The sequence below is a fragment of the Oxyura jamaicensis genome, chromosome 5, assembly GCF_011077185.1.
Source record: "Oxyura jamaicensis isolate SHBP4307 breed ruddy duck chromosome 5, BPBGC_Ojam_1.0, whole genome shotgun sequence".
Lineage (NCBI taxonomy): Eukaryota > Metazoa > Chordata > Aves > Anseriformes > Anatidae > Oxyura > Oxyura jamaicensis.
This window is the reverse complement of record NC_048897.1, coordinates 37,276,859-37,303,848: the sequence shown is the minus strand read 5'-3', so window position 1 is coordinate 37,303,848 and position 26,990 is coordinate 37,276,859. Positions and strand designations below refer to the sequence as shown.

The 26,990-nt window shown below is 35.2% G+C and overlaps 1 protein-coding gene across 1 annotated transcript in view; it reads left to right on the top strand.

The window, feature by feature from the left end:
* Positions 1 to 16,179, top strand: part of EFCAB11 (EF-hand calcium binding domain 11) — a 57,326-nt gene extending 41,147 nt beyond the window's left edge. Inside the window, exon 6 of the mRNA XM_035328603.1 lies at positions 16,080 to 16,179. Coding sequence (XP_035184494.1) covers positions 16,080 to 16,179 — 100 coding nt within the window. The remainder of the gene's footprint in view (positions 1 to 16,079) is intronic.
* Positions 16,180 to 26,990: the final 10,811 nt, after the last annotated feature.

Here is a 26,990-nt window from a genome sequence, read left to right as displayed (position 1 = left end):
TTCATTTGCTGTGGTCTCAAATTGAGGCTAAAGTGTATGGGAAAAATGTGGGACATGACAGGACTCAAAAATACCAAATCTTTGAATAAAAGTTTTTATTTTATATTGTCATTCATGGTAATTAATAAAATCAGAGTGCAAATAGCATTGCTATTAAAAGTGGAAATTCCATTTTCAGAATTTACTGTTACCTCTTGATTGAAGCTCCTTGAGATTTCTGCCTCAAAACAAACAATATCATGTGGCCCATCAGTACTGAAAGAAAATTTGTGATTTACAGAATGGAGTATGAGTAATCTGAGAAAGTTGCTTTTTTGCATCACTTTATGTATTTCACAATCAGATATGCAAACTCATTAACCCATCACTGGAGGAAAGCCACATCTGAGGAGACGTGACAGAAGTGTATGGTAATGCAAGAAACAAGTTGGAATCAAGACATAAGGCCCACCATATAGAATTACAGAGAGTCGTTTAGGTAGGCAGAATGTAATAATTGAAGGCGTTGGGTTGACTGCATGCTTCAGTAATTGTGATATATCTTATGAGGGAGTTATCTTTCATGAAATGCTAGCCACAGAAACCATAGTATCTATATTTCTTAAGGACACAGAAGGATAAGAAGTCTGTTTTGATTAATTAATATCAATAGGTGATCACAAGGACACTTTCTGATGAAAATAAAATGAATTGAAAGATACTTATTTTTCACTGATGTGTAGAAATGTTTTATTAAAAACCAAACCCATACAAATAACAAAAGCTCATATGAATGCCAATATTTTTAAAAGAGGTTTTGCTGTCATTTTACAGTAGTAAATGTAACTAAATATTCTTCTTTTTTCTCTAAAATATTACGGAAAAGTTGTGGGTCTGAAGTTACCTCAAAAATTTAATCTTTAAAATAATATTGCAGTTCATGCATAGTTTAAGAGATCAATTATATGAACCTGCAGTGTGATAGGACTACCTAGTGAAGTATTAATGCAAGTCTATTATAACCGTATCTCTGTGCATCAGTAAGTCAGGGGATAAGTATCAATTCCAGCTGCTATTAACACATGGCAATATTAAGAACTAGAGCTCTATGATGTATACTAATATGTGAAAACTTGTCTGTTTCTTTTGCATATTTCATGTGCTATCATTTGTATTTGACTCGTTACGGTCACATGTCAACAGAAAGATTTATGTTTTACTGCAAATTTTGTGAATATTTTTTAAATAACAGTTGGGTTTCTTCTAAGTTCCTCTACTCAGAGCATGATAGAAGTGGCTGTTATTTGCTGTAGTGATTTACATTGTTTTTCTCCCTAAATAACTTTAGCATTAATAACTAGTTAATTAAGTAACATGGGCATTACTTTGATCAGATACTTTCTGCCTTTACAGGCATATTTCCATTTAACAGTTTCCTGAGCCCTTCTAGTTTTGTTTTTATTGCACTAGATTTGTTTATAAGTAAATAACAAAAAGGTTATGTTGGTTTGTATTGAAATTTTAAAGAAATTCAACTGACTGCATATTATGAGTAAGAAAACTCAGTATTTTTCCAAATGAAATTGATAACATTCTATGACATAGTCTCTCCTTAAAATTGTTGAAATTTTAATTTTATGTGCTGCCCAAACATTTAGAAAATAATTTTTCCAAGGGAGAGAAGTTGATTTCACACTTACTGAAATATCCTGCCATCATGGGACAAAGTATTCTTTTAAGTATCTTTTCTGTGTCTTTAGTGGCTGAAGTGGTGTTTTCAAATCTTACAATATTGAAAACTTTGGCTACTTCAGTATATGATCACATGATAGCTATCACAAGGTTGAAATCTCTTGCTGCAGAGTTTTGTTTCACATATCAACAGGGTAGATTGATTCTGTTCCCGTTTACTGAATTTCTCTAATTAATAAAAATAAGCACTCCATAAACTGCTCCCTTTATGTAGCACAGTAACTGATATTAGTTTCTCTTTTCCTTTGTTTTTGTTTTGTTCTTTAATGAGATTGTGTAGTGGTTTGAAAAGGATAACTTATATTAAATGCTGTGCTCCATAGGACATGCATAATATTCTTTAAAAAAAATGTAAATAAATACTTGGTAACCTGTAGGCAGAATATATATATATTATGTATAAAGTTTAATCAAATACTGCCATGCTCTCTGCTTTAGTGATATTTTTACTAATTTTCTTCTTTCAAACTAGTCATTTTGACGGCATTCAAGTTTGATTGACATTACAACACATTACTTTTGTGTTTACTCAGCCACTAAGGATCATCTGCTTAAAACATTTTAAAATATTTTGTAGTAATAGACATAGGTTCTCCAAAGTATTTCAAATGTTGGAGTAACTGAGAATGCAAAAGGAGGTTCAGCAAAAATTACTTGATGGGAGGAAGGTTTTACAGTCATTTTCATGCTCTTTATGTATATGGTAGGAAAGGGGGCCATCTGCAGTGTGCTATTTTTGGGGTGGAATTCTGCTACTCGCCCTGTGAAGGATGGCATTAGTGTTCATGGGAACAACACCACCAGTTCCTGCAGCCCTCAGGACACCCCAAACGTGCCTCTTTCTCTTGCCTTTGTAGTCCATAACCATCTCTCTGCAGCAGGTTGACAAATTGGTTGTACTTGGTCAATCGCCCTCAAGGGTTCCTTGAAACTCCCTCTTGAGCAACCGTGCTTCCTTTACTGGCAGTCCATGTAGAAGCTGGTTGGATGTTTGTCACCTCACCTCTCCGGGCACTCTGCTTGGGAATCATGACTAGGATTTCATTTTGAATGTGTCAGTGAATGCATAGTTAGAACCCTGAAGTCTCTCATGAAGTAGTGAATATATGCTCAGCAGTTGCCCAATGGATGTAATCTCTGCTACATCAGTTCTGAAGTTTACAAGTCCTCACCAAATCTTAAGATATGAACTCATCGCTGTCACAACTGCATTGGTGCAACTCATCGATGACACCATCAGTTCAAGTGGTCGCTTTTTCTTTATTGTTTCTTTTGTAGGACTTCCTGTTGCTGAGAAAATTCTCTGTTACTGGAAACAAAATTTTCCTCATCATTATACTTCTTTTTGAGCTGGATCATAACATACTAGAAGACTGTTGAGCACAAAGTGAAAAGCTCTTCAGAACAGTTGTTCTTAAGGGATTAAATGATTATCATCTCTGTCCAATTTCTTTCATCTCATAATCAAGTTTAAGATGGTACTAGATAGCTCAGTTGAAGTGATTATATATTTGAAATAGAAATTATTTGATGTCCTTTGTGGTATCACACTCTTCAAGACAGATGGATTTCTTTTTATTAACGCTAGTGTATCTGTGGTTCCTTGCAACTGTCCACTTACTTGAAGATTCGAGTGACATTTAGAGTATAAATCTGTCTAACAGGAACTGATATGCTAGAAGTAAGATAAGCTCTCTTATCTGCACTGGTACTAATAAATACAATTAAGAAAAATGTCAGTGGACTTTAAGTATTTCTGTAGTCAAATTAGGTGTAGAGAATGGGAACTTGATACCTCCAAGAAAGCTAAGTGGGAGGCAGGACCTCTCATGTGAACAGTCATCAGTTCTCGAAAGCTTTTGTTACGTGATGATTATATAGTTGTTAGTATTCCCAAGGTTTCTGAACAGTTTCTGTTGATAAAACCAGTATTTTTTTTAGTATTATACGGCATCCATTTTGATAGTTTTACAGAGAGACTAAGATTATTACCTCTGTGACAAAACTTTCATTTATACTTGTCCTTTGTTGAATAGAGTGTTTCTGGAATTTCAGTCCACTTTTTAATTTAATCGTTGCATGTGAGATGTGGCATGAGTTTCATTTTTTTTTACATCACCTTAAATTTATTACTTTCTAATAAAATTTAAATGAAATTATTAAAAGTGTCTAAGTCTTACTTTTGGGTCTGTTAGGCACTTAAAAGTCTGTCTTACTGAGTTTTGCGTAGGTACTCAAACTTTTTAAGTGCATGCCTCTTAATATTTTTTTTCCTTAAAGGTTTCTAAAATGTATTGCTCTGATCTATTTTTTCTTTAACAATTAAATTAGTTGTCACTAACATTAAATATCCTGGTTCATGTAAGACATGCAGTGCCATTACATTTGGAAAAATACAGCAGATGCTCTTCTCACCTATTTGTACATACTTCATGATGACTGTAGCTGAGTCATTTCCAGAGAATACAGATAACACCTGAGTGTGATTTTATTTTCCTTCAGTGTCTCATTTTACAGCAAAAAAAAAAAAAAAAAAAGAAACACTTAGATTTTTATGAATTTATTTCTAACTGGTGTGTTATTATTACAAAAGAAATTGTTAGTGAGGTTAAGATCCAAAAAGTACATCTTTTACTGAATAGCAAGTTCTGATGCTTTAGATATGATGAGAATTTGTTCAACTGCTTTAGACTATTCTGTCAAAACTCTATCTACAGCACAAAATACACTTTGTCCTTAACGGGGCAGAGCTGCAGATTCTCAGTTAATCATTTAGGTATTTTGAGCCTAGACTATTGGACACCTTAAGGATAATGATAAAGACATCGAACTTGGCTCACTATTTTACAGGAGCTAGTGTGGAAGATGAAAGCAGATTTGATGTGCTTATAGTTCCCTGGCCTGCAGCAGAAATGTGCTGCTGTGTTCTGTGCTATTTTGAGTTTCCTAAGGGCTAATGGCTTCGTGCCCAGGATACTGCATTGCTGTAGTCCAGCTGAAAGGTGACAAAGGCATATATCACAGAGGCCAAATCAGCAGCAGCAGACAGGATGAATTCCTGTACCTGGTTTAGGGTTATTGTCAGAGAGAGGTCCAGGATCAGTTCTAAATTATAGACCAGCTCACCTAAATGGAGCTGTGTAACATCACCCAGAAGGTACTTCACGGTGCCACAAACTCCTTAAAGTGTTTCTTCCTGCCACCAGTGTAACTTCTCTTTTCTCAGTTTCTGCTTCCACCTTCTGCTTTTTATCCATGAGCTCAAGTACCAAGGCAGTTTGGTGACACTGTGTTATTGTATGCAATACAATATGATAAAAGGGGGGAATTTTGTAATACCTACACAGTGTTTTCACTGGAGTTCATGACATCCTTCCAGTTCTTTAAGTCTCTGTGTCTGTATTTTAAATAGGATTGAAGAAAAAGGGAACCAAGGTCCATTTTTCTACTGCTCCTCGCTGGTTGTGGCTCTCTTGAAATAAACTGTTTCAGAACAGTCAGCCTCTTCCACACACAGTTCACAGTTCATTAGCTATGTCAAATGCTGTAGAGAGGTTGAAAAGAAAGAGCAGAGATGTCTACTGTGTTTGTAGTGTGGATTGTTTGACAGAGACGGTAATGCTCTTTTTATCCCATGTCCTGCAATAAATTCAGATTATGGCAGGTCTAAGTGATCGGTAGTATCCAGTTGAAAGCGTAGGGGACAAGAATATAATAGTCAAGGTTTAGCAAGAATATCTTTTAAATGTGACATTGGACTGAGATTTGTGCAAGTAGTGCTACCTCATCAAGTTGCTGTCTTTGCTGAAGCACAAAGAATGAACTTAGAGCAAACTGTGCTAGGGCAGCTGCACACAGATGAACAGATGTGCATTTGAAAGTGTGAGAAACAAGCCGGCCATTCATGGAAGTTAAACATCTAAGAGTGTGAGAAAATTACATCGTTCATCAAGGAGAACATTTTCCTCTACTTTCAAAGTTTGTATCATGGGTTTCCAACTTTGGACAAATAGGAGAGCTTAACTTGCCACCTCTTAGCCTATTCACATGTCCATGAGCTTCAATACTCAACTTTTAATCTTTTTAGAAAGATAACATCTCATGGCACAGGGTATCTGCTTTGTTTGTGCTAGAACATTGTTTCAAGTGTGACTTATCTACTGGAACATTGGTACTGCACTATTCTTCTTTTCTGACCTGTGCCTTTGATTTGAAACTTTTCAGATCTGATTCTATCTAGCTTGCAAGATCTGAGTGTGCAGCTTTAAATTTTTAAATACTAAAATATATATATGGATGCTTTTTTTTTGGGGGGGGGGGGAGGCAATCTGCAAGTTAACTAGAGATTAGTATTGTTCTTCTTCAGTATTAGAATCAATAATGCTAGGATATGGAGGAGGCAAAAATTGGACACCAGCTCATTGCAATGATGTAGTTGCTTGATGCTGGTTAACTATTTACACTTCTCCAGGAAAAACAGGGAGAATGCAGCTGCTTGAACTGGAGCTTGGTGTAGGTACGTGCCCTCCTCTGCTTCTGCCATCTCTGGGTGAGCAAGGTTAAGCACTCATCACACAGGGAATCTTTTGGTGATGCCTAACAAGCTATCTCCAAGAATTGGCAGCTCTGGAAAGTGGGATCTCCATTTCCCACAGAGTTTAGGAAGGTTTTAACCTAAGTTCCAATTCAGGAAGTGTTTAGATGGACTAGTTCTCATCTACTTTATTATTTTTTCTTCTTTTTTTTTTTTTTTTTAAGGTATAAGTTCATTCATTTTTTCCAGTCTTTGTCTTCTGTATTTTATAGTTCCTTGTTAAATGAGACCTCAAGCCTGACTGGGGCTTTTAGGCAACAGCAGAAGGTGAATACTGGTGATAAAAATAGTTGCATATGTTAGCCATGAAGTAAGGTATTTCATGTTTTCAAATGAATCTGTTCAGACCTGCAAGAAGGTGATAAAAGGATGAAAACATTAAATACATTAGGTTTATCTAAAGACTTGATTTTTAAACTCCTTTTTTTTTTTTTTTCTCAGCTGATGAATGCTGTGGGGACAATAGACAATCTCTGAGTCAGTCTCAGTGCTTTCACTGAGTAATTTAAGGCAGAATTAGTAGAATCTAAAGTTAGGTATATAGTCCCCAGCAAGGATGATGGTTTAAATGGAGTAAAATAGTAAAATGGGAGTAAAATAGTAAAATGGGAAGAGATGAGGGATTGTGACATAACTCTTTTGACATAAGTATAGTGATTAAGTATAGTGATTGAGATTTAAAAAGAAATTAGCCGGAAAATTTGTACATTACAGGCTATATAATTAGACTCATATTTATCTACACACTTTTGTTTTATTCTTCATTTTGTCACTCCTTAGCCCTTGTAACTGGTTTTGTTCACCATCTCTTTGTTATCAAGTATTCTCTGCATGGAGGTACTCTTCTGTCATGTCAACAGCATCTAATGGAAATAGAGGAACTGATTTCCTTTAGGCAATTTCTCTTTCCAAATTATTTTTGGCAGGTTAGGTGTCTACATCATCTAACATTTTAAGTATTCGTTAAAACAAACAAAAAAACAAACCACCAAAGCAGAGAGAAGAGTTCCGGCATTCCAGTACTGGTGTCAGCCATGGCATTTCACATCTACAGCAAATATAATGCTGCTCCCTTATTTGTGTAACAAAAAAATGAGTTCACTCTTTATATCTTTATGGCTCCTTAAAAGCTCACACTCGGTTGCTTTTCCACTAGGATTCCTAAGCTGTTTATGATCTTCTTTCTGTGATAAGCCTACCGTTGGGGATATTATCTGCATTTCTTTTTTCCTAGGCTTCTAGTTTTGATTCTGTAAAACCTGATTTTGTTTGAACAGGCAACCTTGATGCACAGTTCAAACTGTTGTATCCAATCACTGTGTCTTCCTCTATTGCTTCATTCTCCGAATAATCCACAAATTATATGTTACATATTATAATAAATTAAATATTATACAACATAGTATCCTATATAACCATTATATATTACATAATACATGTTATGTATTGCATGTTACACATTACCTGTTACATGCTATATGTTATATATCATACTATGCAGGATATCATTATAACAGTATATATTATTATAACATCATATATCATAAATTATACTTAATTCCAAGTCAGGGATGAAAAAAATTTATTAATTTTGTTCCTACAGCAGCTCAGTAAATAATTCTGCTAGAAACACATGCATTTGATGATGATTGAAAATTCTAGTTCTTTCTTGAGGTTTGCGAGGCATTTCTTAATTCTTTTATAAAACCTGTAGCTCCTTGTAGGTTTCAGTAGATCTTTTCTAAGGGGCAGAGGCTTAAGAACAAGAAAAAGAAGTAAAAAAGACTGACATAAGCAGGGTCATTTACATTGAAGGGGTAACTTTTTTTCCTAAGTGCAAGAGAGTGAGAAGATGTGAGGACAAGCTGCAGTGTGCAGTTGCACACGAAAAGACGTAGAAGCTCAGAGGTTCTTCTGTGGAGTGCCAGCAGAAAAAGAAGGCAAAAGTGATCACAAGAAGAGGATCTGGGGTATTTTTTTCTCTAGGAAATGTTCAGAGATATAAAATGAAGAGTTAGTCTACCCAAGTACCACTACTACCCCTATGGGATCAAGCATGGCATGAATGATAAAGACTTCAGAAAATACAACCATTTAAGAAAGAAGGGAGAAAAAATGGCAGAACTATTGTGCCCAAGATTATCTCCACTGTTCGGGGAGAAGAAAATCAAGGAAAGGATAGAAAAATGGATAAAGAATATTGCAGGTAGAGAATTGACATCAAGAATAAAGTACTTTACAGTTATTGACAGCAGTAGTCAGGCAGTGCACTCAGAAAAACAGGACAGCATTTATCCCAGAGAAGAAACAACTGAATGTAATATACTGTTGGAACAGTTCTCACCCGATAGTAATTTGTTTGCTCTCTGCTTTAAAATAATATTTCTAAAAACTGAACAGCATTGAAGGTGAAGCATGATTCCTTAAGTTCTTCTATATGATTGAAACTTCTTACTGCTAGTGTTCCACATCCTGTACTTAGTGTACTTTTGCATCCCGTGTGGTACATACTTTGCCTGTCCTGTTTCAGGAAGCAAAACCAGAGGTTTCCTCATAATTATTCTGCATTTACCAAAGATCAGAATGGCTTTTCTCAACACTTGGGTTTTTAAGAAGTGAAATTAATATACACATTAGTAACAAAGCAGCTGTGGAGCTCTGCAGGAATCCCATCAACAAAGAGGCAAGCACTATGAGAAGGAAGAACCAGCTGGTTAATCAGAAGAGAAGGCAGCTTGTTGAAGAAGCCGTCATCCTTGAATCTTCAGCTGGTGGGTCATTTTATCCTCGGCAGGGATTCTTTGCACGATGTGTAATTTTTACTCTCACTGCTCAATCAGTATGACAGCTTTGGTTCTAATCCAGTGAAAGTATTGACTCTGGCTTAAATTATTCCCTGATGGTTTTATGTAAGAATATCAGATAAACATAGTAGCAATAAAATTTGAATGTAAAAGATATAATCAATTTAAAATTCTGGTTGTGAAAACTTTATTCTTCATAGAACTGTTGAGATTATATACATGTGGTCTATTTACGCAGTTTCTAGCATTTTCAGGTTGGGATTGGTTTTGTTTTCCTTTTTCTGAATATCTGTCAAGTAATGAGTTACTTATTCAGAGCAATTAAAACTGAGAAATACAAGATTTCAGTTATTGTAGTCCCAAAAGTCTATATGATCTCTGTGTAGAGAGAGTCTATATGATCTCTGTGTACATGTTTGAGTAATATTTCTGCATACTCCCTGAAATTATATTGTAATCATATGGAATATTTTTATGGATCTGTTTCACAGCCTGGTACTTCAGAAAGTCTAAGAAAAGGTTCTGTTCTTTTCATTTCTCTTTCCATAAACAATTTGTATAGGAGAGGGGGAAAAAGGCTAAAAGGCCTTTTCCATTTAATAAGGTCTTTTGTCTACTTTGTAATAGGTGCCTATTGGAGCCAATATTAATTTATAAACCTGTTACCTAATAGTAGGCAAACGCATTTAACAGACCTGTATTTGTAAACTGCCTTATTTTTAAGCTTTAAAAAATATTATTTGTAATGTAATTCCAAAAGGAAGAACTCAAGGTTGAAATTTTCAGTCAGATAGTAAAATAAAAGACAATTCTGAGCGCAGTGGTCCTAAAATATAATCTGAGGCAAAAGACGGTAGGTAAATCAGTCATTTCCAACCCATGGCAGACAGGCAACAAGTAACCCTACCGATCTTCTGATGCTCTTCAGGTCACAAGGAATAAGCTAAAGTGAGGGACGACAGGATGACAGCCAAGTGTCATTTACCCATATTGCTTTAGAAACAGTGGATCAAGGAAGGTTGGGAGAAGATGCACAGAAGCGCAAGTGTCTGTGCAGAGCAAATGAAAGCAGAAAAAAGGATGTCAGTAATAGAGTTAAATATAATTTGCATAGAGTAGACAAACATAATTTGGAAAATTTTATCATTGGGCACATATAATAGATGATTATGTTTTGATGGGAAAGGGGTTCCCTTGGAAACTGAATCCAGATTTTCTGACTGTGGCAGAGGAAGGCTAGTGTCAGAAATAGTGGAGGAATAGCTGTAAAGGAAAATTCCTGGATCACATTGTAAGTTGCATTTCTTCAGTGCTGGTACTTCCTTGAAAACACAAGTTAGATCAAACTGTAACATCTTTTGTTATTAGAGAAAAAGGCAGTCGAGTTTTAAGAGTGCCTTCTCCTTGTAAAATCACCGTGGGTTTCCTGAGTAGGCTGGCTCCCTGTGATGTTCATACTAAATTTCCTTAAAGAATACAAAGAGAAAAGTTATTTCAATAGAAAATGGGCTTTGGATTATCACAGCCAGGTCAGAAGAATGAAGGTAAGGTAGAAATTGTTAGATCTAAATGGTGCTGGGACTTTAAGCATGAAAGAACCATGCCCAGACACACTTGCAAAAATGTCTCCAGGCCTAAATCATTCCTAGCCAACCATCCTGCTGGCCTCTGATGTGTAGGTATGACAGAGCATTTGAAATGTAGAAAATATTTAATGAGGCAATAAATGTATCATGAGAGTTGCAAGGCAGTACCACTGAGCTGTAATTAAATATGGTACAGTACTTAAATGCAGTTTAGATACAATATAGTTTGTTAATTCAGAAAACTGCACTCTAGCACTTCTCTGAAATAATTAAAAAAAAATATACAACTTCTCCTTATTCATGGTATAAACCTAAATAATGAAATAGCACGGAACATGTTTTATTATTATTATTACTGTTATTTATTTTTTGGAGATAGAAATGAGGTTTGGCTACAATAAATGGTTAAAGACCACCACCATTCTTGGAATAACCTAAAGTGAAACAGTGGAGAAGTTGAGATTTGTAGACACTGTATCCAGCCCTGTGTGCCTAGTATGCTTCTGCCTCTAATTTAGAACTAATATTTCTAGGACTTTCAGTGTGGAAGAAAAAATAGAGACAATAAAAAAATTACAGTAGATCACAGACTATTACAGAAATAAGTTACTTCTATACATGGTATATCTCATTATAACTTTATCTGTTCTGAGAAAAAGGTTGTTACATAGCAATAGATAAAAAGCCATCTATTAAGTCACCACATGTAGTCATTTGATAAATTGCAACTGTGTTTGGAAAGTAGAGGCCTTTTAATTTGTTGTTTCTCATAATACCTCAGCTATAAAGTGCCTAGTAAATTGGTGAAACTAAAGGTGTTTGGAAATAGGTAGTAAAAATTTCTTAAATGTCCAATTCTACCTCTATTTGTGAGCAGAAAGTCATCTTTTCATATTTAGTTATGGCAACTGTTAGTGCTGTTTTACCCAAACTTAAACTGGTAACATTTTAAAGTCATACATTAGCTAATTTGGAAAGTGACCATTTCTATCACTTTTAAAGGAATTATATTTTTTGTTTGTTTGTTTGTTGAGCAGTAAGCAAAGTAAACACTTATTCATGTAGATTGTTGTGAGGAGACTTTTTTTAAAAAAATTTTTTTTCAGTGGTACCTCCCATATATTTCTCTACCTATATTTGGTTTACATGATAGATCTGCTGTTTTCTCCTCACTGATCTCTATCCATGAAAATCGCTGCCTGCGTGAAATAGAGTAAATGAAAACTTCCTCCCTATGGGTTAACTTCAGTTCTTTCAAAGTCAAAGTGAGGACCATCCATCCTTACCTGTATAATTAATGATCTTTAACTATGTTTGCATAGTGGATAAATCTATGCTAGTTTTAAGCCACCTTCTTCACTTGCATATATATGATATATGGCCATGGCATCAGAGATCAGAGCAGAGTTTAATTTATCCTGGCTTTTATGTGATTTTGGGGCTTCTTCTAGCTTTGGAGCTAACCAGTTGAAAGCCAACTCAACACCAGTCTCTGCTGGCTCTGACGTACTTTCGCTACTCTGTGTTTTAAGTAATAGAAATGCTTGCTCAATTTTTATTTATTTATTTGATTTACCACTGAAGTCAGATACTGAATTATCTAGAAAAATACAGGTTAGAATTAAAATCTATATTTTTACATGTTTTGGATAGATATGATGGCTTACTAAGAAATTGTATATAAATCAGATAAAGAATATTTCAAATCTCGTGCCTACTTTAAGAGGTAGTGCTTATGTGAGAATCCATCCAAAAAGAAGAAATGAATGTTTTTGTTTTAGGAACTTTAAAATCTGACCATAAGTGAATTGTTTTGGGGCCAGTGGGAAAAAAGACTGAGTGTCTGCTTAATATATTTATAAAATAGAAGGATAAGCTGTATTCACATGTGGATACTTTTCTGATAAGTACTCATTTCAGTGAATTAATAAACATAAAACTTACAGAGGCAACTTATAAAACGTACAGAGACAACTTATATTGACATTAGTCTTTTAAGCTATTCATTTACTCTACTCAGATTTATGGTTAAAATATTCCTGTCAGAAGAAAAGTGCCATTTATCTAATCTAGTTTGCTATGAAAATATACTTAGGTGATTTTGGGAGTCTTCAACTACTTAATTGTATAAGAGAATAATTTATACCTCACAGTCAGTAACTTGTGATGCTGATTATTACTCATTTTTCAGTGAAAAATCATAGTCTACCCACAGCACTGCATACCTTGAAGCATCTATATATGTTTTACTAAGAATGTTAAATGAGTACTGGTCTATGAAATAAAGATCAATATACTGTGACATAGTATTTTCAGAATCATAAGAATGAATATATCATTTGCTTCTGCTAGATGAAAATGAAAATTTAACACTCCAAGACCATTCTAGCTTTTAGATTACTTTTGGCAAGGTTTTGGAAATTTGTAACATTTAAATAAATGCAGTGTTTCTTCAGATTGCAACAGCTAACTACTTACCAGTATATTAATCATTTATTTATCAGCCAACATACCTGCTAATCTCTGCTGAAAGGTTGTTCAGACAGTGATACATAGATGAGAGTCATTTGGTGGCTTTTGCAATGTAGAACAAACACCATATAAAGATGAGGGCCATTTTTCAAGACAAGCTTCCAAACAGGTACATGTAATTAATATAAACATTAAATACGTGACTGTGCACATAATTCAGATACATATTCTTGCCTCCTGAAAATTAATGAAAAAACTCCTATTAAATTTAGTTTAGCCAGATTGTCAGTACTGCCTTCTAAAATGCTTGTGAACTGATCTTTCAGAATTAAAGTTGAGAATACCTTGCAATATTAAGAAAAATAGATTTTGCTAGTTGACTATTAAATATTCTCAGTTATTTGAACCTGTACATTTTCTTTAAATAAACTAATTTACTTGGAAATAGCACAGGTTATAGTAATAATTACTGTCATTAAAATAAGCTTGTTGTTACAAAAAATGCTTCGATTTTTGACCTCTAAAAGTATGGGAATGTCAAATGAATAGCAGGTTCAAAAGAAAGAAGATGAAGTACTTATTCACTGAGCAGGTGTTCGGGCTGCGAACTTCACATGGCTTTAAAAAACTGTTATTAAAAAATCACGCAATAAACATGCATCAAGAACAATTACCTACAAACATGCATGTCTCTTTTAGGAAACCCTTGAATGCAGAGAATACACCATGGGAGAATAAACCAAGGAAGTATCACTACACTCATCCTTTTTCCCATTCACTGATGCCTCCTGTCAGAGACAAGCCATTTGGGTAAATGTCTGGGATGGTAAAATTGTTCTTTTTCTTATGTGGTTCCTGTTTATTTGAAAAGCATCTGTATACAAATAGGGATGTATAAGTGAAAACAAGACGAGACAAGCAGGGATCATTGTTCACCATCTACAGTGTCTTTTTTATAAGACTATATCAGTGCAGAAAGATGGTGGTATTATTCCTATCATCAGGTTCTTAAATCTTAAAATTTCAGGGTGAGCTTCATTTTATTTATCTCTGCCCATTGTTCTCTAAAAATGCCTCTTCTGCCCTGTTACTGATGGAGAATGTCTAAATAATATTTTATATGAGAGATACTTGTATACTTTATATACTTGTCATCTTGATATGATTGAATCCATTCTCTAATCTTTTTTTCTGAACAGATGATTTTAATGTCTCAATATAAGGCGTCATTTCCAGAGCTTGTTTTTACAGCAGTTATTTTCTCAATTATTTTTAGTTCCTCACTATCCTTGTTGGAGCATGGACACTAGAAACTAGACACAGTATTTCCCTAATAATTTTCCTAATGCCATACTCTAAAATAAAATCAGTCTTGTATTTGTTTTTGATATTATCCTGCTTATACATTCAAGGATCATATTCACCCTCTTATGTAAAGCATCACAGTAGGAGATAATCTTCATTTGATTACTTTTTATGACTCCTCCGCCCTTTTCAGTCACTGCTTTCCAGGACGGCATCTCCATTTTGTAATTACGACCCGAATTCATCCCCTACTGGTGAATAACTTTGCATTTGCTTATATTATAACATACCATGTCTGAAAGGATCCCTGTTACCAAGAAATTCATCAGATTGAGTTATGAACAGCTGCCGTATTGCCCATAAAAACACAGGTGATCATCATCCAAAACTTGTCATTACCTGAAAAGCAGTAGAATGTGAACATGTTTTGGTCTGGATCTAGAGCTAACAATGAGCCGAAGGAATTAATTTTGTTTAAACATTTCCTCAACTATAGGGTGTCATTTCATGTGTTTATGGTCATGTGAGGTTCATCATTGCACCGTGAGGTTTGAAGTTCGGCTGACCAAGTTCAGAAAACATTTAATGTCACGAGAGGTTAATAGTTCTCATGTAGTATAGTTTTTCATTTGTACTATGTTCAACATAGTACAAATTGTTTATTGCCAAGAAAGGAAAAGAATCTTACCAAACAATGTTAAAAGTTGAAAGTTAGCAGACTGGAGGATTCTTGAATAAAGTGCACATTAATATTCTTTATTGAAGGGGAGAATGATAATATTTTAATCTAAATAGTACTTCTTCAGGGAGATGGAAATAAGAAGTACATATTCTAAATCAAGACCCTCCTTTGTGAAGACAAAGATGCAGTATTTTCCTCAGAAGAAATCTTTCTTCAGTCATGTGGTTTGATAGTTACTGATATATTGAAAGCTGGATATTATAGAGAAGATTCTTGCAATTGAAGTGAGGATAGACAGATGTAAGCAGTATTCTGTTTTATTTTATCAGCCCTTGTAGCATTTGAACTGTTTTCATATTTGAAGGTGTTGTAAATAAATTATTTTCTTTTACCTTTAATAGAGTTCTCTCAAGAGCGTGTTTAGAATAAGGACATCTTATGGAATAGAACATCCCATCCCTTTGTGTGAGGCTTTCTTTAAAACTGAGACAGTGTACTACTTCTGCAGGGTCTAGAATCCCTTTGAAATTTCCAGGGCATTCAGAGGATAAAATTTGCCTCTGCTAAACAGCATGGATTATTTTGGAATTTTCAATTTAATCTATGTAGAAGATGCATCCCATTTTGCATACTGCAGTATAGTAGGAATACTGCCATACTACCACTAATGGTGAATGTTGAATAAATATAATGATACTTGTTCTTTTTAAAAAGCTTTGAGATCTACATATGAGACATACTAAACAAAATGCATTTTAGTTAATTAATTCTTTTTATATAATTCAAATGGGTAGGATTTGAGCTCTTCAAAACAATATTGGTGTTAGATATCTACAACTAAGTATAATGTCTGTTTTACATAATGTCTTTTAGGTTTTAGATACCAGATCTCATTTCTCTTGTAGAGAGGTTGATCAGGATTCTGATGGTCACATCAGCTTCAAAGACTTTGAATCTGCAATGAAGTATGGACAAGATGAAGGATCACTATTGTACTTTGCTTAAAGTATAGTCTCTAGTAAAGAGACAAAGTGAAAACTTTAGATCTCAAGTTATTTAAAAATCAATGAAACTTCATTTGTTTCAGCCAGCATTTTAAGAACTTTGACTGTAAGTGTAGCTCTGAAGAACAGCCTTTGAAGCTTTACTGTTGACAAGTTGGGTGTATTAATTTACATGTGTATGTGTGTGTAGAATTCTTAAAATATTTGAAAACTCAATTGATTCCCAGTCACCCTAGTTAGGAATTGCAACTCTCTACTTTTTGGTGTTGACAACGTATGGAAAAGGAACGACTGATTTCCAATTACTGTGAAATTTATTTGTATGATTTTTCAAAGTCCTTTGTTGACAGACCACAATGCCTCACACATGGAGAAGCAGATAACTTTATGGTGGATAATGCCTGCTTTTTAAAAAATCCATAGTATATTTGTCTTTCCTTTATTGTTTCCCCTTCTTATATTGTTCTTTATTTTTAGTAGTACACCTCATTTTTAATTTAGCATTTATTTGTTAATTGTCTATCAAATTTACTTCTGAGAAATTATGGAGAACTGTGTGGGTATAATAAAAATAATGAAGTAAATATTAATATTATTTTATTTTGAAATATATATATTTTTAATGGAGATAAAACTAAATCTGGAAGTGTATGTCATGGACCTCAGTCTGGCAGGCTGAAAATAGTAGGTATTCAAACCTTCAGCTGACTCTTAGTGAAGAATTTCAATGTATATGCTTTAGTAATATCAGAGAATTTTCCAAGAGTTGAGGAGAAAAATAAGGTAGAATCTGTCACGATGTACACACACCTATCTTCCTTTTTCTCTCCCTTCCTCCTTCTCTCCCTCTCTCTGTCTCTCTCATGCAGTAACTGCTTATGGAGATGTTCTTGCCTGCTCTAAGTTTATGTACACCCATCCAAGCTGTGCTGTAGTGAGATAAATCCTTCTTATTCAATTTATTTTATCTGTGATCCTTTACTTCCTACTGCCTTTCTGTTTTCATATTAGTAGTAATAGATAGTAGAGATTTCATTATGGCCCTGATCTCTGATCATATGTTCCACTCTGTTGCTCTATTTCTGTTTACCTGCCAGTTGTTAAATTGCTTGGATTAGAGATTTCTGCTGAAACTGTCCAGAAGCAATCCCCTCCTCATGAGGCCTTATGGACTGCAGCATGCACTTAATACCACTGCAAATAAATAACAAATAATAATGATCAGTAAGAGGAAGACAGTATCAATTCTACTCTTAAATCAAAAGAGAAGTCTCAAATTTGTTCCTACCTTTAGTGAGACATGCTAGAATATAATACATGGGCAAAGTATTTATAAAATAATGTCTATGTTTTCTGTTCCCATTACATATATGCACCTTACTACATACACATAAAGTGAAATCTTTCTCTTTTTTAATTCCAAGGCAGATAGTACATAAATAATGGGAGGAAATTGGAGGCGCTGAATATACCAGCAGATGTATCTGATTCTGTATATAAGAAGCAGATATCCATTAGGTGAAATGAGCTGTAACTCAAGTAGCATGCTTTATGTGCTAATCAGTGCAAGAGGACTGCTGTTACCTTTGAAAGGTGAGGGCAAGACACACTAATAGATTGGGGGTTTGCCTTAGAAATGCTATTTCCCAATAGATGAATGTTTTCATAAGAACCGTCATCATGGATGTTAATTAGCAGAATCATCACTGTCTCTGCTGAGACACAAAAGATTGAATTATTATCCCACAGGGACAGTTGCTACAGGTCTAGACACATTCATGAAAAAATGTATGACGGGTCGCTGTGCTTTTGCTTATATTCTACTTTTTTGGTCAATAGACTTCAGTCTGTTGACTGTGGTATCCAGTCCCTGTACCTTTCCTAAATGCTAATTCCATGCAGTATTATGTTATTATTATATATCATTTTATTGTTTTATTTATTTCAAAGTAATTACGTAGTTCATAAGGAGCCACTGATCAGAGAAGTTTCCAGCTGCTGGAAATCTCGTTTTTACTAATAGTTTCCATTTAGCCATTAAAAAGTCAATAGCCTCTTGTTTGTCTTTCTAGACTGACTGTGGTTTGCTATCTAAATATATGACAATATTTGCAGTTTATAAACTCTGTACCATACAAGAATAATCTTCTGTTAAAGATTATTACAGACCATTAAAGATTATTAAAGTATTTTTATGTTTTTCCTTCTAAGAAACATACGTTTTTAATATATATATATGTGGGAAGGAACTCTAGAGAGAAGGGTGTTCTGTTTCCTTTATGTCCATACGCTCTCAATCCTTATTTTCTCAAGGACCTCAGAAGTTACCATGAACTTGAATTATCTCCAGCAAAGGTCAACAAAATTATTTTACAATGCCGCTAAAGGTTTTTTATTTTTCATTTTTAGGAAAGAACAGAACTTTATTAAAGGTTCATAAGTGTTCTTGTTTATCCTCCCATGAGAACCCATGGAAAGAAATGGCAGATGATCACAGTTGAGTGGAACTGAGTAGGCTCTGGTGATGCTCTCCCTACTGAATAGTTGAATAAAGACTAATTACTAGCTAGTGTTTATCAGGGTTTTGACTAGTGAACTGCAGAAATACTTCAGCTGTCACTACAAATTGATAAAATTAGGTATGACATTTAGTAGGTGTGTTAGGTGGTGGATTATTCTCACTAATGATTTGGGAAACAATAAAAGCAGTAGCTACTCAACTATCAGATGAAAGAGACCATACTCTGCATTTTTGTATGTATTCTGTTGCTGATATAACAGCTCCCTTTTTGGTCCACATGAAAGGACTGGCAGAGCTAAGAGATGATCAGCATTAGATTGCAAGCTGCAACTCATGTCAGTGACAACTTGTGTCAACTCCAGAGTGACATAAAAGGGAATATATATTCACTAACAGGCTAGCTACATTCTTATTTGCAACACTTCCAAGCATGTATGGACAATGATAATAAGAACCCAGAAAAAACATAAAAATAAAAATAAATTGTTTGATGGCTACCCTCATTGGCAGAATCCTTGGAACCAAATTGGAACTGAATCTCCAGCACTGAAAAAATGAGTCGCAGTAGCTAAAGAGCCCTAGGTTTAAAAGGAACAAGTAATTATTCATATATGCAATGCAACAGCGCAGAGGTGAATCTTCAGGACTTAGCTAACAGAATGCTGTACTGTATTTCAAGTTTATAAGCACATTTGGTTTCCTATTATGTGGATTTTTTGTTTGTTTTCTGACACCTGAGTTACTTAACAAGCAGGATTTGCTTGTTAAAAATACCCATGAAAAGAATATTTACTTTTCTTGAGTTTTCAAATGAGGGATCATCTGTTAAAATTATTTGCAAATGGATACTTTGTGTACTTAGTTTATTGCTGCCACTTTATAATAAATAGATTATATAACCATACTTTCAAAACATATTTGTTTTGTTCTACTGGGGCTTCTGTAAGTCACTAGAGCTCTTGAAGTCTAGTAATCTGTAATTTCTGTTTAAAGGATTTGGATGATTTTATTGATGAAATGAGCAGGAGTTGAACTATGGTCTTTGGGCAACCTGATGTTTCTGGTAGTGTAGCATACCATAATTCAGGAGAGATTTGACTGAAAAAGAATTCAGAGGACTGAACCAATTATCAAGAGTTTCCTCATTGAAATGTTTTATTTATTTATTTATTTATTTATTTATTTATTTATTTATTACTTCCCCCCCCCCCCTTTTCTGGTGTATCAGATAATGAATATTTCATCTGTATATTCAGTAATCAGAAGACTCCAAAAGTAAATATGTGCAGTACGTCATAGAATATGCAATATATCCCTATAAGGTTCCCAAAATAAAACTTAGTTCAAAGATAGCACATTAGGTTTGTGGCAGTGTTACTGTGCCTTCTATCTTTAATCAGCTGGGTGGGTGGTGGCTGACAAGTCAAACCCAGTAACTAACTGACACACAAAATGTCGCAGTTCAAAGAAAAGCTTTGGCATGACTCTCATTTACTATAACATATTAGCTTTATACTTCTCTGGCAATGAAATGCTGTGTTAAAATTAGTATGAATTACAGCTCCATCCCTGCTTTAATTCCTTAACACTGTTCTTTGAGTGGACAGCTACCCAAATGGAAAAAGAATAAGAGCTGTTTTTAGCCCATAATGATTTCAGAAAATACATTGCACCATTTTCTCACAAGAAATATAAGGGAAAAGGTTTTGTTTTGGTGGGTTGGTTGGTTGGTTGGTTGGTTTAATCATAGTTCTTTAGGGACTCTTATCTGAACCTCTTATTTGCAAGAAATTAAAAATGAGTGACGAATTTTAAAACAGTCCATATAGGTTGCACATGCATTAACATGGAGTAGTTCTGAAGTGAGTCCCTTGAAATTCCCCACTTTTTGTATATTCCTCCAATTTGCAGAGCCATTATAGTGCATCCAAATCAAATTCATTTTGATGGAAAATAAACTAGGAGTCCACTCTGGGCACCCCCTAAACATGCTTCAATACCTAATGGAGATACATGGGTCTGAATGAGTGGCTAACTTGCACCACCATGAAGTCCCCCACGTCTTCCAGCATATATCAAGCAGACATGCAGAATGGTCAAGACCTGCTACCAAGCTCTGCAGGGCTTCTCATGCTGTATGCATGATGAAATGGCCTACAAACCTTTAAATTCGTGGTTGACTGCCAATCAGTATTAGGAGGAAGGATTCAGAGTTCTTGATCACATCTTGGCCAATAGAGAACTCATCATAAGGAACTGATTAAACCAATAGAGAACCCCTTTGTAAGAGCCTCAACACCAATGTCAGCAAAATACTAAACTGCTTCTGCACTGAAGTATTTGCTAATGTAGATTTAGCCAGAAAGAGCTGGCTGTTTAAAAAAGCTTTGATACCTGTGCTACAGTGAAAATCTCAGCCTTAGTCAGATGAAATCTCACTGACAGCAAGGAGGGGTATTTCAGTGTGCACTGCAAAATGTCTAGTTGGCTTTGCATTTAGATATATAATTCTGTTAAAGTTATTCTAACATAAATAGATTTAATATGTAAAGTGATTTTTTTGTTTCTTTTACTATTAGCTTTACTAAATACAAGAAAATGTTGAAGAATGTAAATAAATATAGCTTACAAACTATTTTTTTCATAGAAAAGTAAGACATTTAGAACAGTACATCTTAGGAGGAATTGCTGCATTAAAAGATACAAGGTGGGTCTACTGAGAAAACCTTAGAAGCTGAAAAACATTTATGCTGGAAAGGAAAGAACTCTGAATACTTAATCTTTTTTGGAGAAGAAAGCTGTGAGAGATGTTAAATAATTGTGAAATACTTGGTGACATATTGAGAGGTAACAGATGCTATAGCATCATGTCATAGTCAAACATTGTACTAATTTTGTAAGTGTCATATATTTGTTAACATTCCTGTTCTGGCTAAGGGCAATTTTGAGAGTTAGTAATATGAAATTCTAGTGTTAAAAGAGTACAAAAAACAAGTCAGTTGAAGCTCTACTTACTCTCTCTGTTGGGGAAGCAACACACAGATATGTTTAACTGTCTAAGAAGACCTTGGTTGAAGAACTTGAAATTCTATATTTTGACAGCATTGTTTTGGAAGAGAGAAGCATTATTCCAGAACTGATATGCTGCACCCAGACAGAGCAGCCCTGAAGAAAGACACCAAGTATCCCAGGTTTTCCAAGTCCCCATTTGGAAGATAGGTCACCCCCTGATGAGCTAGCAAATATATAAGCAGCATGTTTAAAACCTTCTTTCTCTGAGAGGCTCTTGATTTGACTTAATTAATTAAATGGAGGGTGTTGGAGGAGGGCTGCTTGTTTTTTTCTTGGTCTTTTTCCACAGTTTGTTTTTTTGGGGTGTAAGTGGACAGATTTTAATACTGCCCTGAAGTCAGACCTACAGAGACAACAACAGAATAGTGCAGGTGGTGGAGCCCAGAAGCCCCATCTGGACACAGACTCAGGATTTCACCATGTAGAAGATGGAAAGCAGAGTCCTGAAGCTTAAGCTGAGCACCAGAAAATTGTAACTGTTGTACAGGACAGTCCTAAGACCCACGTGTCCCAGTGTCCAGCCTCTGACAGTAGGCAGTAGTGATGATTAACCATATAGCAACAGGGCTGCGGAGAGTGCTGCTTCCCCAGCACACTCTGTGTCCATCAATCAGAGGTTTACAGCTCCTTGCTATTACATCCTGGATTACAGAAGTGATTTCATCTTGAATCATACTTGCTCTTTCCTTTGTCTTTTTTTTTCTTTTTTTTTTTTTCCAGTCCTGCTATAGTCTTTTTTAGATGATTAGAACTGCACTCAGTGCTGAAATTGTGGAAATAGCTGTGGCTTTATATAGCAGCATAATGATATTTCCCATTTCGTGTTCTGTAGCTTTCATAACAATAAGTTGAAGATTCAGTAGTGAAGCACAGCTAATTCAGAAATTATATTAGGAACTGGTTAGATATTTTTCCCATTATCTTCTGTCATACATTATGTAACTTTACTATCATAAAAAATATATATCATGAATAATAAATAAAAAATAAAAGTCATATTTTTTGCAATATTTAAGCACCTACATAAATAGGAAGATGGCTCTTGCAATCTGCAAAACTGTTGAGGCACCTAACTCTTAGCTTCTGGAATCTAACAGTCCTTACACTAACTACTTACGGAGCTTGGAAAATCCTGCAGGAGTCAGCCACCATTTTTAAGATTTTAAAAGTAGACACCACATGTGAATAAATACTAAAAAGAAGAACTTTAAAAATGAGACAAGTTATAGCTCTTGACCTGCCTTGTTAGGCAAGCAGTTGCAATCTTTTTTCAGGGTCACAACCTGGGTTTATGTTGATCATATGATCAACATATGATGAGACAGAGATGACTACTTAGAGAGATTTTCTCCATTCGCAGCAACCCATGCAAACAGCTGCAGATTTCTAAACTTAGCAAGTCACCTAAATTTACTGGGGCTTAAGAAAAGTGACTCATCTGGATTTATATTAAAAAAAAATACTGAAACTTACCAGGTGCCTTTGACAAAGACTAGTCAGATACTATGATTACATTGTTGACATGATTATAATAATTTGCGCATAATTATGAAAACTGTCACAGTCTGCAAGCTGGTATGATATAATAAAACTTAGATCAGGAAAAGACATTCTCAGGTGTACAGAATTGAGGACTGTAAGTCAAGGGTGAGAAATCACATTGGATCTATTGCTGAGAGGCAGTCATGGCAAAAAGAACAGTAGGATAACAAAGAAAACATTTGCAGCTCTCTGATGTGTGCCAGTTCTCCACTGCAGTGATTCGTTATTGCAGTTCCCTGTCCTCTATGGCAATTCTCTAACTACAGTATGGAACTAAAAAATTTAGAAATGGTGTACATAGACCAAAGGACATAAAGAAATTCAGGCAGCTTAGTCCTGCTGAATAAGAAATACCCGATGAGGCCAGGTCCCTGATCCACCTAGTTCCGTAGCCTATCTCCAGCTGTGCTGACAGGAGATGCTATTCAGAAAGAGTGCACAAGCCAGGACACTACCTGCAGCTCACTCCCCTCATGCTGCCCCAGAGGCACTGGATTAAGAAAGCTGGAGGGGACACTACTTGTCTTAAAGACTTGTGAGAAAACAGAACATTTGCTTTACAGGAACTGTTAAGCACAGACTAGTGCTAAACTTGAAATGACCTAGACCCTCCCAATCATCACTGACAAAACAAAGCCTAGACCATATCATGAGAAAATGTGAACAGTCCAAGGCTTTCATAGTGTATGTATGATCCTTCATATAGATATGTCATTTAATGTTCTTATACAGATCTTTATTTTCTATAAAGTGTACAAATGAGATTAGATTTTAACTGCTAATTAATGGTTTGCCACTGTCTTGTGCTAACAGAGGAAATTCTTCAGAGGCAACTTTGCTCTCACTTACACCTGCTGTTTTTTAAATGACTTTTCTAGCACTTCCATCACAGCTATAGCTCTTAACAGGGACGTTGGTATAAAAGTTGGAAAGATACAAGGATGTGCTTGCATGCAGAAGAAGGGTTGGACAAATCCTTCAGTTAGATTTTACTTCAACACCCCTATTTAGTTGGGCTGAAAACAAGAAATTTTTTTTTTCTCAATGTCATATCCCTGGATCTCACAAAGATGTGCTTGCTGTGGTTCATGTATTGCATCATTTTAAACATGGTGAAGAAAATGACCTAACTAATGAATGAACACAATCATTAAAGAATAGCATATTAATAAAAAAAGATCACAAAACTAGTCTTCCAGAAAATAGAAATACACAATGCAGAAAATAATTGAACACATATATTCAGCAAAGATTTCTCATAAGCTCGTCAATGAGGTTTTTTGGGCACTTGAATCCCTTTAGAATACGCTGTGCTGCTTTTATACAGTAATTTCAAAATCCAAATGCTGTTTAGTACTGAGTGAAATGCCTCACAGAGGCTGTCATATCAGAACATTGACATACCAGACTTGTAATCTCATAGGAAAATCATATCAAATTTATTAAATAAGATCCGATTTTAAAAAATGTGTTGATTGACGTAAGTATAGTGCCGTCCTGTGATTACTTATTGCCTGAGTACTGTATTATCTCCTGCATGATCTGCAATTCTTATTTATATTTAGGCCTTTTCATGTCATTCTCACACTGCAAAGGGATTTTAGAATGAGTGTAAATGTAATTTATACTCTTTTGAACATCCCTTTATATTTCTCAAATGGTATAAAATGAACAAATGAAGACCATAGGCATGGTTATTTTTATGTAACATTCTCTGTGTTTAAAGTTATGGGCTTCTCTGAGAGCCTTTGCAGAACATCTCAGATTCCTGCAAATATTACCTCTTCCAAAGTACCTGGCCATAATTGAAGTACCTATCTTCCATCTCTCACTTTAGAGGTTTTCTTCACTCCTTCTGTTACACAATGGATATGGACGTGACATCCTGTTATTACAAGAAAAAGGGGAGATTTCCTGGAGATTAAATCTCAGTTAATATAAGGACCCTTTGAATGTATATCTCTGGGAAGCGTACCTAAAAACTCCCCCGAAGGAGAATCTGAAGCCAAGTTAAGCAGACTGTATTTTTTGTTCTGTTTTGTCTTGTTTTCCAGAGAAACACTGAATCTTCATACTGTAAATGAGCTACTTCAATTTCTTCTTGACTTAACTTTTCTGTTTACTTTCCAACAGTATGAATTTAGTTTATATAAAACAAGATTTAGAGTTCTATTAATAAAATTGTTGCATACAAGAAGAAGTTTTAAATAGGTTACCATATTTAAACAGTCCTGCTGACTGTATAGTAGAAATATTGACGGGAACTTAGTAAAGAAACTGTTTTGAACAACAGAACTGGAGCAGGTCCAGATGCAGACTGCTTCACCCCTCTGCAGATGGAAAATGAAAGAGCTGTTGCAGGGGCATGGGTCTGAGTGAGACAGCCTGGCCTGCTCCCCACGTAATAACTAGTCCCACTAAGAAAAGGTGACAGTGGTAGGAGACTGTCTTCTGAGAGGTACGGAGGCACCCATCTGCCAGCCTGATCTGCTCTGAGGGAAGTCTGCCGCTTACCAGGGGCTCATATTGGGATGTTCCCTGGAGACCTCCAAGCCTCGTATGGCCTAAGGACTGTTATCCACTGCTGCTGTCTCACGTGGACACCAGTGATGCAGCCAGGAGCAGTCTGAGGGGTCAAGAGGGATCACAGATCCCTTCCATCCCAAATCAGTCTATGATTCTAAACAATGCCAAGCTTGCAGTGTTGTGTCAGACTGACCAGAGGACATCAGCAGAATTGAGAAAACCTTGGAAAACTACACTAAAAATGAACTTTAAATATTGGAGGAAATATACAAACAAAGAGAAGTGTGGTTTTCATACAAGGATAGTTATTATTTTTTTCCTTTGATACATTTTTATTCCATGCACATAGTTATAATATATTATTAATTGTGTAAGGGATTTTTTTTGTAATCCATTTCACCTGATGCAAAGTCAGTATGTGCAGGAGGACTACCTAGGGACCAGTGAAGGTAAAAGTGCGGTTTTCAAAAGTGTCTCTGAAAATAAGTTGCGTGCCTCACTGAAGTCATTCCACATGTTGCTGAATACCTTGGGGCTTGACATAGCACGTAAAATGATGTGTGAGCTAATTCATATCAGTGAAAAGTAGTTGAAGCTAAACTGCTTTCAATATCTGAGCTACTTCATCTATTTCTAACTAGGAAGGTCTCTGTATTGTGCTCCACAGCAGAGAAATACCCCTGGACATTTTCAATATCCCACCCATAGTCAGTGGAATTAGAGATGTCAATGAAGGTTTTATTTTGTCTGCACAATCTTGAATTCTGATGGTAGTGCATGAAAACAGTAATCTAGTTATATGTCAGGTCTGGAAGTTTTGTTGGAAGATTTGCAGCTACACAAAACATCTTTTTACTTACAACATATATTTGATTAGAAAAATCATTGGTGCCCAATAAACAAGAAACACTGCAATATCATTTTATTGTCACTTTTCAGAGCATAGCAGTTAATCTAACTCTACAGTTACACTGTTACTGTATGATATAAAATATATATTATATTCACTTACCTGCAGTATAGGGATAGGGTTATGTTAAACTTTGTATTTTTGTGATGTTTAAAGCCTCCATGCTTTAAACTGCATGCAATCCGGTATAAAAGCTTTTCTTTCCTTTCAATACTTGTGGTCACTATTTCAGGAATATTTA